The sequence below is a fragment of the Hydra vulgaris genome, chromosome 04 (assembly GCF_038396675.1).
Source record: "Hydra vulgaris chromosome 04, alternate assembly HydraT2T_AEP".
Taxonomy (NCBI): Eukaryota; Metazoa; Cnidaria; class Hydrozoa; order Anthoathecata; family Hydridae; genus Hydra; species Hydra vulgaris.
The window spans coordinates 3,057,187-3,073,481 of record NC_088923.1 but is presented as its reverse complement, the minus strand read 5'-3'; the positions used below and the strand labels follow the sequence as shown (position 1 = coordinate 3,073,481).

The window sequence follows — 16,295 nt, the reverse complement described above, 5'->3', positions numbered from 1 at the left end:
ATTTTAAGAACATATTTATTAACGAAGATTACTGCATGGAAACGAATAAAATTTACCTTACATGTTTCCAGATGAAATAAATAAATATTTAAAAGATGTTAAACCTTATGAAAGCCTTTCTCTTGTTTATCTTAATATTAGAAGTGCTAAAGCAAATTTTGAAAACTTTAAAATATTCTTAGAGGAAAGCAATTTTATTTTTAATATTATTTGTTTAAGCGAAACATGGTTAACTGATGACAAATTTGAAATTTAACAAAAGCACGCTTTTTCAATTAAATAACTATAAAGGAGTGCATTTGCAGAGGAAATCAAAAAAAAGAGGCTGGGTGTTGTAATTTACATCAAAAATAGTTTGCGGTATAAATTACGAAACGACCTATGCATATCTGATTACGACAGGGAATTTGTTTTGTTTGCTATTGAAGTCATTAATAATGACTCTAAAAATACCTTAATATCATGCTGTTATAAACCGCCACAAACATCAACAGAAATATTCTCAAATCATCTTCAACGTATTATTTAGAAAAGTTTCCAAGAAAACAAAAAATTATTTATCCTCGGAGATTTTAATCTTAATGCTCTAAATTATGAAAATAATAAAGAAACACAAATTTTTTGCAATAAATTATTTCGATTTAGTTTAATTCCTCTTATAAATAAACTAACCCGTATTACAAAAAATTCGGCAACACTAATAGATAATATACTAACAAATTCTTTATTTGAAATCTCCTTAAGGTGGTAGACTGCTAAAAAAAAAAATTTTTAAATCTGACATTATTCCAATTGATTTTCTCATTTTAAACACGATAAATAGGATTAAAAAAAAAAAAATTTTTTTTTTTTTTCCTCTTTCTAATTTTTGGGCAAATTTAAGTGTTTTTAGGCCTAAAAAGTGCAAAGTTCTTGGAAAAGATATCTCAAAAAGTAAAATATATCAAGTCTCAAAATTTTACAGTTGTGTACCTTTTAAGTAGATAAATGTCCTGAGATAAACAAAAAATTTGAATCTTTTTCAATTTCGATGCACCATAAGCTTTTTCTATGCGTCTAAGTTTAGGCCAAATTCCTGACCCCAAAACAGCCCAAAAAATTTAATTTTGATTTTTATCCAAAATTTCTTTATCTCAGGACATAAAGCTCATAAAAATAAACATCTGTACAAAATTTCAAATCAATTGGACAACTACAGCTCCCGCAATCTTATCCAGAATATGAAAAACTTTACAACAGAGAAAAATGCAAATAAAACTTTATATTTTGAAAATACAAATATATTAACACTTGAAAACAGGTTAAAACCCCCCCTTTTCATATAATGTTCCTTCTTCATCATTGTGCTTATCATCAAACCCCTTCCTTGTTGCTCTAAGCTTTTTTCTTTGTTTTTTAAACTTTTCAGATGATTTTATGTCCATAAGCTTTTCACGTAGCACATCACTATTTTGAAAACCGTTTTTAGTAAAATGTCCTGGTAAAATTCCTAAACTGTGAAGAACATCTATCATACCAGTTTTACCATCATTAAACTTTATGACAGCAGATGCAACACTAATTTCAAGTGTTGACCTACCCACGTACACATTTTTTGGGCATTTTGTCCAAATTACATTATTGAGCGATTCATTTGCATTCTGTGTTTCTCCATAAGACATCTTTTTAATAACTTGTTTGCACCAAGATCTTTGTGTGAAAAAAGAGTTTTTATAAATTCACAAACAGCTTCTGGAATGTTCATACTGTTTTTATAAGTCAAAGTTTGATTAATCTTGTCCTTTTGATATTTACACTACGAATCGCTAGTACGAGGACAATACTTATGGCGTTCTTCATCGCTGCTGCTTTCAGAACAGTGATGAATTAGTCCTGCTATGGATTTTTTCATGCCATACAAATTCCCTTTGTTTTGTCGTATACTCATTCCATAATAGTTTTGCAATGTATTAATGACTTTATCTGTCATCCTTCCTTTTCCAGTAAGTCTTTTACCATCTTTTAAAACTTTTCCCTTGTACAATACTTTAAGAGAGCGTAAACGAGACCCAACTCTTTTTTGAACATGACTGACACAATCACTTTTTTCAATTTTATACCCTGGGTAAACATTATTACTTTCTATATTTTGGTAAGACTTACTGTCACCATCACCACAGTATTTTGTATAACGCAGTTTGTTAAAAACAGTTGATCGTTTAAATATTTGCAATGCCCCAATAGCTTTCATTGCACCTGCACTACCTTTGTGATTAATTGGGCAAATATGTGATTCTACCCAGTCATTGTATCCCGGTATATCTTTGTTTCTCTGCCAATATTGGCAACTTTTACAATCCTTAATGAGAGTTTGAGTGTCAACACACTTCCCATTACTAATAGGAAAAACCGCGTCGCTGCCACGTTCCATCAACACTTACAGTAACATTTTTTATATCAGGGTCACCAATAGTAGACTCACTTGTACGTTGTGCTTGTGCAGCTGCTCGCTTCATTGAGTCTTGGGCAACTTTGATATAAGACGAATGCAATTTATAGACAATGTTATTGTATGTTTTTTTTTGCATTGGTGGTGGACTGTTTATTATGTTACAAAAACTTTCCATTGCAGCATAACCTTTTCCAATTTCTCTGAAAGCTACACACATTCTGATATTAATGTCAAACGATTTCATGCCTTGTGTTTCATTAGCACTGTTTTTTTCAATTTTTTTTGAGGTAAAAAACTCATTTTGCCATTGACACTTTTTTGCAGTGCAAGATAAAACAAGTTGATGTGAAAATCCTTTCTTTCTTGATAAATCATTATTCAATTTTATTAAAGATTGGCATTTTGGACAAGAACCAACAAGATTTAAAATTGAACTCAAGACATCAGAATTAAATATAATGTAACATTCAGGATTACTATCTTGACTAATACTTGGAGTATCAGAAGTAGGTAAATTTAACTTTTCAGCAGATGCTGATTTGCTTGAAGAAGTATTTGTTAGAGATGTATTATTTGATGTATTATTTAAACTTGAAGTAGTATATTCAGAAGTCAAGTGAATTTTATTCGCAAGTAATCTATAACATTTACGTTTTTTGCTTTTAGACTTATTTCTTCTTTCTGCAGAACCCATGTTGATAGTATGCACTTTTATCGAGTTAATATATAGTAAAAAACCAATTCAACAACGTTGTTCTTTCACACCAATATATAGTAATAAACCAATTCTTTCACGTTGTTCTACCACCTTAAAGAAAGGAGTAATTAAAACATCTATATCGGATCACTTTCCGATATTTATTTTAATAAATACCTCAAATAAAATTAAAATAAATAAAAAAAAAAAAATCACAAGGCGGCATTTTTCTTTGGATAGCCAGGTTAACTTTAAAAGTGAGTTAGCCAATATCGACTGGTCTAATTTAGAATCCTCATATGATACCAATTTAATGTTTAACACGTTTATAGATATTTTTTTATTTCTTTATGATAAACACTTCCCCAAATTAGTAAAAACAATTGAATTTAAAGGCATAAGTTCACCTTGGTTGAGTAAAGGTCTTAAAAAATCATTTAAGCGGAAACAACGGTTATATATAAAGTACCTTAAAAAAAATGCGATAAAACAAAATTGGAATACAAGAGTTATGCTAGTCTCTTTGAGAAAATTAATAAAACCGCTAAAGCTAATTATTATAATAAACTACTCGAAAAGTGTCAAACAGATTCTAGGAAAACATGGCAATTATTAAATGAAATTATTGATAAACCAAAAATTAACAAACTGTGCTTTCCTAAAACTATAAAAATCAACCACAAAACAATTGATGATGAAAACGTCATTGCAAATGAGTTTAACAACTTCTTTGTTAATATAGGATCTAAACTTGCATCCCAGGTTCCTAGTGTAAATAAATCTTTTGATAAATATTTAGATCGTAATAAAAATGAATTGAATAACGAAAAACTAACCATGTTAGAATTTAACAATGCTTTTAAAAGCCTGAAAAGAAACAAAGCAACCGGAATCGACGATATCAATAGCAACATTATAATTAACTGCCAAAACGAGCTTAAAGTTCCTTTATCTAAAATATTTAAACACTCCTTAAAGGAAGGTATCTTTCCTGAAAAACTGAAAACTGCGAAAGTAAAACCTATTTTTAAATTAGGAGATACAAGTGAAATAGGCAATTACAGACCAATATCAATACTTTCTACATTCTCTAAGATACTTGAGAGAATTATGCACAATAGAGTATATACTTTTTTTAAAGAAAATAACTTTATTTACTCCAAGCAATTCGGCTTTCAAAAAAATACATCAACTGAACACGCAACCCTTCACCTAGTTGATGAAATAAAAAACTCTTTTACAAACGGAGAAGTTACATTAGGTGTAATCATAGATCTCTCGAAGGCTTTTGATACAGTCGACCACAAAATATTACTATCAAAGCTTAACATGTATGGCATAAAGGGTAGAACGAACGAATGGATAAAAAGCTACTTAGATAAACGTGTGCAATCTATATACTATGGAGATAATAAAATCTCTAATCCTTCTATATTAAAGTGTGGTGTTCCTCAGGGTTCAATACTTGGGCCTTTTTTTGAATCTATGTTAACAATCTCTATCGGGCATCAAAAAGAATTTCAACTATAATGTTTGCTGATGATAGCAACTTTTTTATCTCCGGAAAAATTTAAAACGAACTGTGCGTAGAAATGAATCAAGAATTAGAAAAAATTTCTGGATGGTTTAGGGCAAATAAACTTTCTATTAACTCAAGTAAAAGCAAACTAGAACCTCTCTATCGTAAACAGAAGCATGCTATACGAGTAATTAATTTTAAAATAAAAAAGAACACACAAAGCCTCTTTTTGAACAGATGTCTTTACTAAAATTTCTTGAACTAAATATATATAATGTTTCAAGTCTTATGTATAATAGTAAAAAACAAAAAACTCCATCAATTTTCTATAGTCTTTATAATCAAAAGCCAGAGTATAAATACCTGTTGCGCACAAATAGTACCCTTTTAGAGCCTTCATGCAAAACTAAGCTTGAGCAATTTAAAATTACTTATCGTGCACCTAATATCTGGAATAAGTTTTTATTACTTAATCAAAATATTATTAACCTTGAAAACTTAAATGGCTTTAAAAAAACTTTTAAAAAGAGTATTTTAAAGTATAAAAATTTACTTACTGATTTTTTCTAAATTTGTTCACCGCTAGCTTTTTATATAAACTCTTATTTTTTAATATACTTAAATATATATTTCAAGCATTGCGTTAGCAATAAACGTGGTAATATTAAAAATAAGTAACGATACATGTTTGTCTAATTGTTATCTTTAATACAATTATAATGTAGCAATTTAACGTAAAAATTTTGCAAATATTTTTATTTTTCTATACGTATATATATATATATATATATATATATATATATATATATATATATATATATATATATATATATATATATATATATATATATATATATATATATATATATATATATATATATATATATAAATATATATATATATATATATGTATGACAATGTAAAGCGGTTCTTGATGATAAGACCTTTTGGTCTTCTGCAAGTTTCCGGAGTTCTTCTTACAGTTCGTAATACAGAAGTTTTGTTTATTATTTTTTTTTTGTGATTTTTTTATATTTATATGTATATTCAATCTTAGCGAATCTTTATTATGTAATCACGAAAGTGTATACTATGGAACAAAAATAAAATAAAAATGAAATAAAATAAAAAAAAATAAAATAGAATATAAAAACCAATCAAATAATATAATAGTGACGTCAGTTAAAATTAGTCCCCAAGTTTTTGCTTTCACATTGTCCCCGTCATCTCTATTTAGAATAGTTTGCCCAATACCTATCTCGTATCGAGTTCTTGCTTTATTTATCTCTAGGGATTCTCTAACTTTTCTTATCTTGTATTCTGGAATGACTGCCATAGTTTTAGGATTCAGCCAATCAAAAGTACGGTGTTAAAAGTTAGAGCGGCCGTGGCGCAGTGGTTAGAGCGCTTGCTTTATAAGCAGGAGATCCAGGTTCAAAACGAGCTCTGGACAAATTTTCGCGTCACGGTAAGGAAGGAGGCGTGAACTTCCTGGTTAAATGCACTTCCGCGGTGCTCTGTGACAAGACCGTTAGGACTTCTTGGGGCACCTAAAATAAAAATAAAAAAAAAAAAAAAAGTACCACGACGTTTTCTAGAATGTTCCATGGCTCCTGAACTCGACCATTTCAACAGGCTCTTTGGTGTTCCTGTGTAAAGAAATGCCTGTGTAAAGACAGCTATTATGATGGTTATTAGTTATTATATTATCAAGAAGTGTAAAAGAGTTGTTAGTCACTCTCATTGGCTTTGATGTTTATTGTCGGAACTAAATTACTTTTAAGCAGAGTGCTTATAAAATTATTAACATTATTATTGGAAGCATAGTTTTATAGGTCAATGTTAAAATCCCCAACTAAGTAGGCATGACTTCGGAATATATTTATATTTGTTAGGAATGGTTTAAGATGAGTTTTAATTTTTTTTAAGCTTGTAGATGGAGGTTTATATGTGGCATTTATAATAATTTTTTTTGCTGGTTTTATTTATCAATTTAATGCATAATAACTCACAATCTATTTCATTTACAAAGAGATCGTGACGTAAATTATAACTAATTGAGTTGTGAATAAAAATTCAAACGCCCCCACATACACCATGACCACGTGTTTGGTGAACTGATGATAAATTAATTAGCTCAAATTGAGCATTTGTTTTACCATGCTTACAACACATTTCCGTTAGACAAATAATTTTAAAATTGTGTTTTACTCCATCCAACAAAAACATAAGATTTTCAAAATTTTTTTTTAAACTTCGAATATTTAAAATTGAAAAACCAATAATAAGAGCAAAATATTTAATAAATAATTAGCAATAGTTAAAAGAAAACTAATAAGCCCAAATCCTTACTATCTTGACACGGATTCAGGATTTCTTCCGTTTTTTTAGACACCTACTCGCGTACAATCAGCTTAGGATATTACATGTATGCAAATTTTCCCAGCGCCGCTCAATTCTCATTTTTTCTCTAAGAACTTTTCTTATTTAGTTCTTATTACTTTTCTTATTACTTTTTTATTTGATTACTTTTCTTATTAAGTATTATTAAGTATTATTCTCTAAGATCTTTTCTTATGAAGTATTATCTTATTAAGTACTGTTACTATTTACCAAAACATCAGTTAAAATAAAATTCAAAAACATCAGTTAAGATATTATTGGTTAAACCGTTACGGAAGCGTAGAATTATATTTTATTCAAATGAAGAAGTATCTTTTATTTAAAAAGTCAACATTTTTTTTGATTACTTAACTTATAAGTAAACTTCTTTATGTAATTAGTAATTTATTACTATATCTATCAAATACTTTAGCAAGGTCAAAACTTTATGACCAAGTCTATGCTTTAGCAAGTTCAAAGAAAATAACTAAAGAACTACATTTACTTTTTGAGTTATTGGTTTTATAATAATTCAATTAAACTTGTAGTCTTAGATATACTTTAAGTGAATAAATGTTGTCTAGTAATAATTATGTTGTTCAATTTTAAGTAACTTTTTATTGTTGCACATAGTTAACTTTTGTATTTAATTATTTAAAAGTCGAAAACGGCAAAAATGTTTAATAATTTGTTCAGTTTTCGTTATTAAGAATTGAATTAATATTTTTTACTTCCAGTTTTAAATGCTTCATTACAGTAAAATACCCGGAGCAAAACAGTATTAGTGACTAAGCATGCAATTGTTAAATTAAGAACGATGAAAAATTCAAAAATATAGAAAAATATTTAAACTAACGCAAAAACTTTAATACCTTTTTAATCCAAGAAACTAGAAGATTATGGAATTTAAAAAAAAAAAATGCTTATTATTTTAATACTTATCATTATTTCAGAAAATAAAGCAAAACCTAATCGATGGAATCAACTTCTGCACTAAGTCTTAGACAACTTCTTTTCCTACTAAAGTCCACTCCCTAAATAAATCTTCAGCTTTACTTATTATTTTGCCAATTTAACGCAATTATCTTAACCCAATTCCTCAAAATTTCTCAATGGGACGGACTGTGGTTAGTTTGATGGATTCAAGCTTTTTGGTACGAATTTGATGTCTCACGAATTGTGCAACACTACTTCTTAGGCCTTCATAGAATAACGACAATAAGTATAATTAGGCTAGAACCCATAGGGACATCATGACTTCAATATAATGGCAAAATTCTAGCTTGCAAGCATTCCTTGTTATAAAAATTTAAAGTTGACGATGTGACGAAAGTTCGAGATCTCAAACCGCAGCTGTATATTGCTTGCAACAAGAGAAGTTTCTTACCAAATTTATTCAATCAATTATGCTTGAACTTGTTGCTGACACGTCCACAAACAATTGAAATTTAAAATATCCACAATTATAGAGCCATTAAAATTTGTAATCGCTTTGTAATAAAGTTCAAGCTTAAGCAGTCAGTGATTGCTAATCTGATCGGTTTGAATATTTAATGGCTTGTTAAGACTTTAAACTGTAAATTTCCTAATTTTCCTTAACAAAAAACTCTGAAGCTATATACCTTTTGGCTCGTTCTCTGTTTAATACGCCGGAATATTGCGCGAATGATCGTTAAATACTAATTGCTGCTTTCATATCCTTAAACCAGCTCTTTCTTCCAGATCCTTTTGATCGTTCGATAAATAGAGAGCTCTTGTGTTGTTTTATGGAAATATAAGCAGTAGTTTTATTAGATTCATATGCTTTATCGATTGAAAGTAACGATGCAGAATGGATTTTGTAAATACTTGTGATACTTTTTATCGTTTTTAAACTGTTTCAATGACATTTTAATTAGGAGAAATATTTTGACTTGTTGTTGATTTTTTATAATTAATACTATCATTACATGACGTAATTCAGCAAAAAATAATAATTTTAAAATGTGTTAGTGATAAATTTATAACATAATTCATTAATCCAAATGTAATAATTGCATGCTTAAGAACAGATTTGCAGTTTTTTTGACAGCAAGTCAAAAAAACTGCAAATCTGTTCTTAAGCATGCAATTAATCTGAGTAGCAAACATAACCGTTTACCAATCATGATAGTGTAAAAGAAAAAAAAAAAAAAAAAGGAAGTGAAGCTAAGTCTATGATTCCTTTATTGTGTCATTAGATTATTGTGTCATTAGATTATTTTTTAATATACTATTTTTGCATAGATTTCTAATGTGTGATATTAAATAGAATATTGTAAATCCTTATTAACTTTTTTAAGTATTTAATTTTTGTTTTGATTACTTTTTAATTGTGGATACTAACAAATGTTATTTTTGAATTTAAAACTATTTAGAATAATCAAATTTATGGATCATTTTATATGTATATATATATATATATATATATATATCGAGAGATATTAGATTTATTTCTTTAGTTGTGTAAAAGATATACATAATTTATATAAAAGTTTTTGTCAATTGTAATTAATAGAGTTGTTATTTAGATCTAGCACTATAACTGATGGCAATGAAAAAAAAACAATGTATATCAAGCGAAAAACAAGTAAACCAAATTTAACAAAATCTTTTACTTTTTTGTTTTAGATTTCTTAATTAAATTTTGAAAAGAAAACAAAATGGGTTGTAATAGTAATGTAAGTTAAAGTTTAACTAACAATTAATAAAACACTACGAAAATAAAATGGGGACTTTTACTTCTTTTATCTCACTTTTTTTCTTTTAGGTATTTATTTATACATTACTTATATGCTTTACTTCTGGTACATATTCAATAGTGCACGATTATATAACTGATAACAGAAATATGATATGCCCTCCAATTGTTGATGATTCAATTAAAAGTAAGTTTTTTTAAAATCTCTGTGAAATATTAATTGTTTGTTTTCATGAAACACAAAAAAATTCCACTATCTCTCTTTTTTTTTTCATTAAAACTGCGAGTTTTAAAATTCTGAAGAAGGAAGTATTGCTGACTAAAATATTTCTTGCGAGCCAGTACTTTTTCAACCACTAATTCTTCTTCTATGATTTAAAAAGTCATTGGTAGAAAAAAAGTTATGTTAAAAAATATAACTTTTTTCTATCAATAACTTTTAAGTTAAGTTAGTTTTGAAAAAAATTTAAGCAACATCAATTTGATGTCAGAAAGGAATTTGGATGATCTTTGTGTCAAACATTTATAAAAAACATCAGCTTAACTAGATTAAGGTAATGAAAATGTTAACAGTTAAGTTTACAAAAAACAGAAAACTTGCGTAACATTTTTACAAGCAATGGTTGTTTTAAATATGATTTTTTATGTAACATGTGATAACTAAAGCTGTGGACAAACTTAGAAATGGTATAACTTTTTAACGGAGTCATCTTTTTTAACAATTTAAAAAATATAATAACAAAAAACATCTAAATTATAAAAATAAATAGATTTATAAATTTTTCATGCCATGACGACGAACAGTGTCTACTCTTGTAAATGTGGTAACAGCAAGCCGATGTATACGTTCTATGTTGATTCTTTTAATTGAAAACTCTATCGCCTTTTTAAGTTTGCCCAGGTTTTCACCTGGCAGTTTTTTTTGTACACTAATCTCTTAAGTTCAGACCAAAAATCTTCAATTGGACATAATTCAGACACATTAGCAGGATTATGCTTTTTTGGTGCAAATTCAATACTTTTTGCTTTAAGATAACTTTGTACTTTACGTGAATAATGCAACGAAGCTAGATCAGGCCAAAAAACTACATTGTCATTTTTATGATGTTTTTCAAAAAATTTCTCCAATCTAACAAGGTATTTTGAAATATACACATTTTCATTGACTGCTTGGCCTGACAATGCACTGCTGAGAGATTCCCTTTGTAGAGAATGCAATCCAAACAAGTAACTTTGGCTCAAATTGGTCTTTTCTTTTTAACCTTCATCATTTGATGCTGCATTAATGTCAGTAGAGTAAAATCCAGTATCTCCAGAAATATTAATGTTGCTCAAATAAGAATAGATTCAATGTCAATAATAACAATTTTTTCCGAAAAATTGAAATCAACCTGCAGCACTTTGAACGAACAGCTGCTTTTTGAACCAGTGTTTTTTTTGGTGATTTAGTTTTTTTACGATAACGAATACTAGTTTTTTGGTGAATAATTTTGCATATGTACGGTTGTGATACATGAAATTGTATTGCAAGACGACGCTCTGAAATACCATCTTTTTGATCAATCAATTTTTTAAGGCGCTTTATCACTTTTGCAGGCATCTTTATTGCTTTGCGACCACTTCCGACTTTTCTTTCTGGTACTATATTGTTCCCCTTTTCTTTAAGTATATTATAAACAGTAGATTTTAGCATGTCCTCCATTTGATAATGATTTACAATAAAGTTTTTGTTGTCATCCGGATGCAAATCCAAAATGTGTACACTCGTTTTCCAAGGGAGTCTTCGTTATAAGCTTTATTTTCATTTTTAATTATTCCTAAATAAATTATTTCTTAATAATACATTGAAAGAATTTAATTTGCAACAAAATAGAAGTGATTGCAATTATTTATAATTTTTCCTTTGTATTTTTATATTTACACAAACTTTGTCTGGATTTTTAGTTATCACATGTTATAACTTAACTTCAAAAAGGGTGTCTTTATCTTAATAAAGTGCTTTTTGTTTAATATCGTACGTATGTTGTACGACATACGTATGATATTAAACAAAAAGCATATTGTATATTTTAGAGGTCATAAATAACTCAATTTTAATGCTTACCAAATGCTGTAACCAGTACTTGAAAAACATTTTGATCGTCAAATCAAATCCTTCGTATTTTAGCACTTAAGTACCATACGCATATCGTTGCACCATTGCAAAATGTTGTCAAGGAAATTTTCCATGAAATTTTCCAATTATGCATCTTACCGGCTATACCAAATGCTTTAATCTCTTTCAATAACTTTTTGTGTTATAGTTTATTAAAAGATTTTGCAAAGTCAATATATATTATGCATTACGGTTTACCGTGTGCAGTCGTATGTAATGCTGTCAATTGCCTCAATTAGATTTGTTGCGCATGATTTATACGTCAACGAAACCAGTTTGCTCTTCAGAAACATGACTATTTGAACTAAATATTTCAGAATTGTGTCCAAAAAAGCTATTCAAATATTTTACAAATCACACACGATATAAATAAGGTCATAGTTTTGTGTTCAAGTTCTGATCCCCTTTATAAATTGGTGATAAATTTGCAACAAACTAATATACTGGATACATCCAGTGTCAAAACTCAAATTAAATATATATATATATATATATACATATATATATATATATATATATATATATATATATATATATATATATATATATATATATATATATATATATATATATATGTATATATATATATATATATGTATATATGTATATATACATATATATACATATATATATATACATATATATATATAATGTTGTCTATTAAATTTGAAATTTTTCGGATCCAAAATTGAAAATGATTTAAATATTTCAATGCTTCTAAACCTGTCGCTAATTTCGTAAATAACTTTATCACAAGCATCTTTAGCATCTTCTATTAGTAGTTCGATTGATGTGTTTCGTTTCATTCGGTTTTCATGCATTTCTTCGCAATCGTTAAGAATCGATCCAGAAACATTATCAGTGATGCTATTTCGCACAAAATTTATAAATAACTCAAATTTTTCAAAAGCCTCCTTGATTGTAATAGTGTTGCTGTTACTTGATTGCAATATATTGTAAAGTACATCAACATGTTTTAAAATTGAATAAAAAAAAGATAAAAAAAAGTTGAACTCTAAATCTTCCAAACATTTTTTGAACACAACAGATTGCCACACGCTTGTATCATCCCATCCTTCATCGTTTATAATTTTATCAAAACATTCCCCAATCATTGTTATGTTTTCTTTTATGCAAGTAACTATTTTTGAACGAAAATTCCATCGTGTTTCGCAAACTCTTGGTATCTGTTTAAAAGTAATTTCGCGAAGTAAATCATTTCGTTTTGGCGAGGATGTAAAGAACACGCCAAATCCACTTAAAGTAGAAAAAAATGTTCTTACTCGCTTATTCGACGAACAAACTTTTTTCAAAACTAAATTCAATTGGTGTGCATAGCAGTGAACATAATGGGCATTTGGGTAAATTTCTTTCATTAGACTTTGGACTCCATTCCTTGATCCGCTCATAACTGCTGCACCATCATAAGCCTGTGCAAATAATTTTTCCTTCAGACCAAAACAATTTAATTCTTCTTTTAATACATTTGTAAGACCCATAGCAGTTCTATCCTGAACATCAATAAATGCTATAAATCTTTCAACTGGTTGATAACCTTTTAAATAACGCAAAATAATGACGAACTGAGAACGACAAGATACATCAGTTGTTTCATCTGCTTGCAAGGAAACAAATCTTGCTTTATCTATCTCACGTTTAATTTCTTCTATGTATACTTTATACATATATTCTAGAATCTCATTTTGGTTTGTTTTCGAAGTATTTTTTGTTATTTTTGAATCTTTAAGATGATCGCTAAATGCACTATCCAATGTAGCTGTGTATGAAACCATATCTAAAAATACCCCTCGATTATTTGAGTCAATAGTTTCGTCATGTCCTCTTGAGGGCCATTCGTGTACACCACAAAATTTTATACAATCTATAACCCTCGATAATGTATGTCTGTTTTTGTCAACTAATTCATTATGTTTTTTTATGCTAAGACTGTATCCAGCATCAATTGTCGATAAAATGTTTGTCTTTCCGAGCATTTGAAACTGCAACGAATTACTTATATGTGTTTTACTGGATTCGTGTTTTTGTATTTGCTCAGAAAGATGTTTTATATCTTTACAGCCATTTTCTGCCCACAAGCTCTCGCCACCAAACAAAATACAATAAAAACAAAACAACGAATTTTTTTCATCACTAACACTTAGCCATGATTTTTTTTCAAACCATGATACACAAAATGTTCGTGTTTTTTTACCATCAACTTGAGTTATTCGAACACCTTTTGGTTGGTACGCCCCAAGATTTTTGATTTCTAGTTTTTCTTGAAGACCCAATGACGAGAAACGTTTTGCCAATAAACTATCAATTTTGTTCATGTTAAATTATCTTATTAATGAACCTAAATTATTGTAATAAGATAACTTTAAACTATATTGTAACTAGAATATGACCTTGGCATGATTCAAAATTTTATCAACAGTAGTTCAGTCAAGAAGGACTCTTAATCTTAATTAATAATCGATAAAATAATAAAGAATGTAACATTACATACACATTTGACTCTCTGATGACGAAAGGTTCAACAAAAACAATAAAGATACTTTTACAACATAAAAAATTTTTTAAAGAATCTTTTCATAATACAACACATATTTTAGTTAATTAAATCCATAATTCTTAAATACAACATTTAGAATGTCAGTCATAAATAATAGTAAACTTCTTAAGATTATTTACATTGTCTTTACATGCTTTAACAATTTTATGTAATTAAAGATAAAAACTTAATATCTGTTTGTAAGCATACATAAATATTTATATAGTTTTAGTTCTTTGACTTTAGCTTTATTCCCCCGCCCCCCTCCAAAAAAAAAAAACATTTCAATAAAATACTCTGATTTTTTTATTTCGATGGCAATGGTAAATGTCCAACATTTTTAAATAATCTAAACTTTGTATTTTTTTTTTAATTAGTGCCTTTTTGGAAGTAGCAATTATTGAAGCTATATTATGAAATGCAACAGTACCACCAGTGGTAGAGTTTTTGTGATCGAAAAAAAATGTTCTTTATATCTTCTGTTGTTTGTACCTCTGTTGTATCGAACTAATAATAATATTGACTAATTTTAATCTTTACTTGAAAATCCAGTCTTTAAAACTTGTGTTTAATGCTTATTATCATGGTTGATATTGGCTCTGGTTCAGCGTCAATCCAATTGACAACTTAAAAGATAGAATGACTAAACTGCCACCAAACAATGTAAACAATTTTCAATTGCTGATTCATTATGCCACAGAATATGATACATAAGCTATTTGGAAGAAATAAACTTTAGCAATCCCTCATTGAGAAAAGAACAAGAATTTCAAAAGCGCAGTAGCTCTTATTATATTTGTAGAAATGACTAAACTTTCTCCTGTCACAACATATAAACTTGCCAAACAATACACAAATCAAGATCATCATTAATATGGCTGAGCCACAATTTTTTTCTCTGTAAGAAAAAAAAAAGAAGCTTTAAAATCTTTAAAAATAAATAAAACAATATATGTCTGAAAAATGTAGTTCACTAACAAGTATTATAAAATGTACAAGATTGTTGATAATAAAAGAAATGCAGGACTTTTCTGTGATATTTTAAAATCAATTTTCTAAACTATAAAATTTCCAATCTTATAATTTTTATTATTCCTGTTTATAATTATAGAATAAAATGACTTGTCCTAGAAAATCTAGTTTCTGAAAAATATTAAAAACTAATTTCTTTTACCTAACTGTATCTCTTTATACCAGTAATTTCTGTTACATTGTTTTAAATATCATATTTTTGCCATGTTCTTATTCCTGTTAATTTATACTCCTAATGACTACTTGGTAAATTTTTTATTTACATATCCAGTTTAAGAAACTAATACTAAAACTGTTAATATTGCAATATAAACACGGTTAATATTCACAGTGAAATTCCAATATTAACTAATGTATAGTGTTTACATTATTTTTACAAATAAATGTTTACATTTAATGTTATAAAGTTTCCTAATATTACTGTACCTTATTGAGTCAACAAAACTTCTAAACTAAATTCTTCACTCTTAAAATCGAGAATTAAAAATGGTGTATGAAGTTTTTAAAATTCGTGATGTTTTTTATGGTTCTTTTCTTTTCGGGCCAGTTCAATCAGGCCCTGCGGTGCGTTTTTTCGTCCCATCTGAAAGCACAATAAATTCTGCGCGCGCATCAAAAATAATATCACTACAAACAAAATAAATGGGGCCAGTAAAAATCGGCCCATCCGATATTGGCAATGAATTAAAACAACGCCACAATACTTTGAATTAATTGCAAATAAACGTATTACTTATAAATTAAAATAGTTTAAAATTAGAACTAACTTAGAACTATTTATTTTTATAAAACTTGTCTGCAAGTAG

General features: G+C 28.1%; 1 protein-coding gene across 1 annotated transcript in view; it reads left to right on the top strand.

The window, feature by feature from the left end:
• Window positions 1–4,720: 4,720 nt before the first annotated feature.
• Window positions 4,721–16,295, top strand: part of LOC136079123 (uncharacterized) — a 60,466-nt gene continuing 48,891 nt past the window's right edge. Inside the window, exons 1-2 of the mRNA XM_065794840.1 lie at window positions 4,721–4,834; window positions 9,818–9,935. Coding sequence (XP_065650912.1) covers window positions 4,721–4,834; window positions 9,818–9,935 — 232 coding nt within the window. The remainder of the gene's footprint in view (window positions 4,835–9,817; window positions 9,936–16,295) is intronic.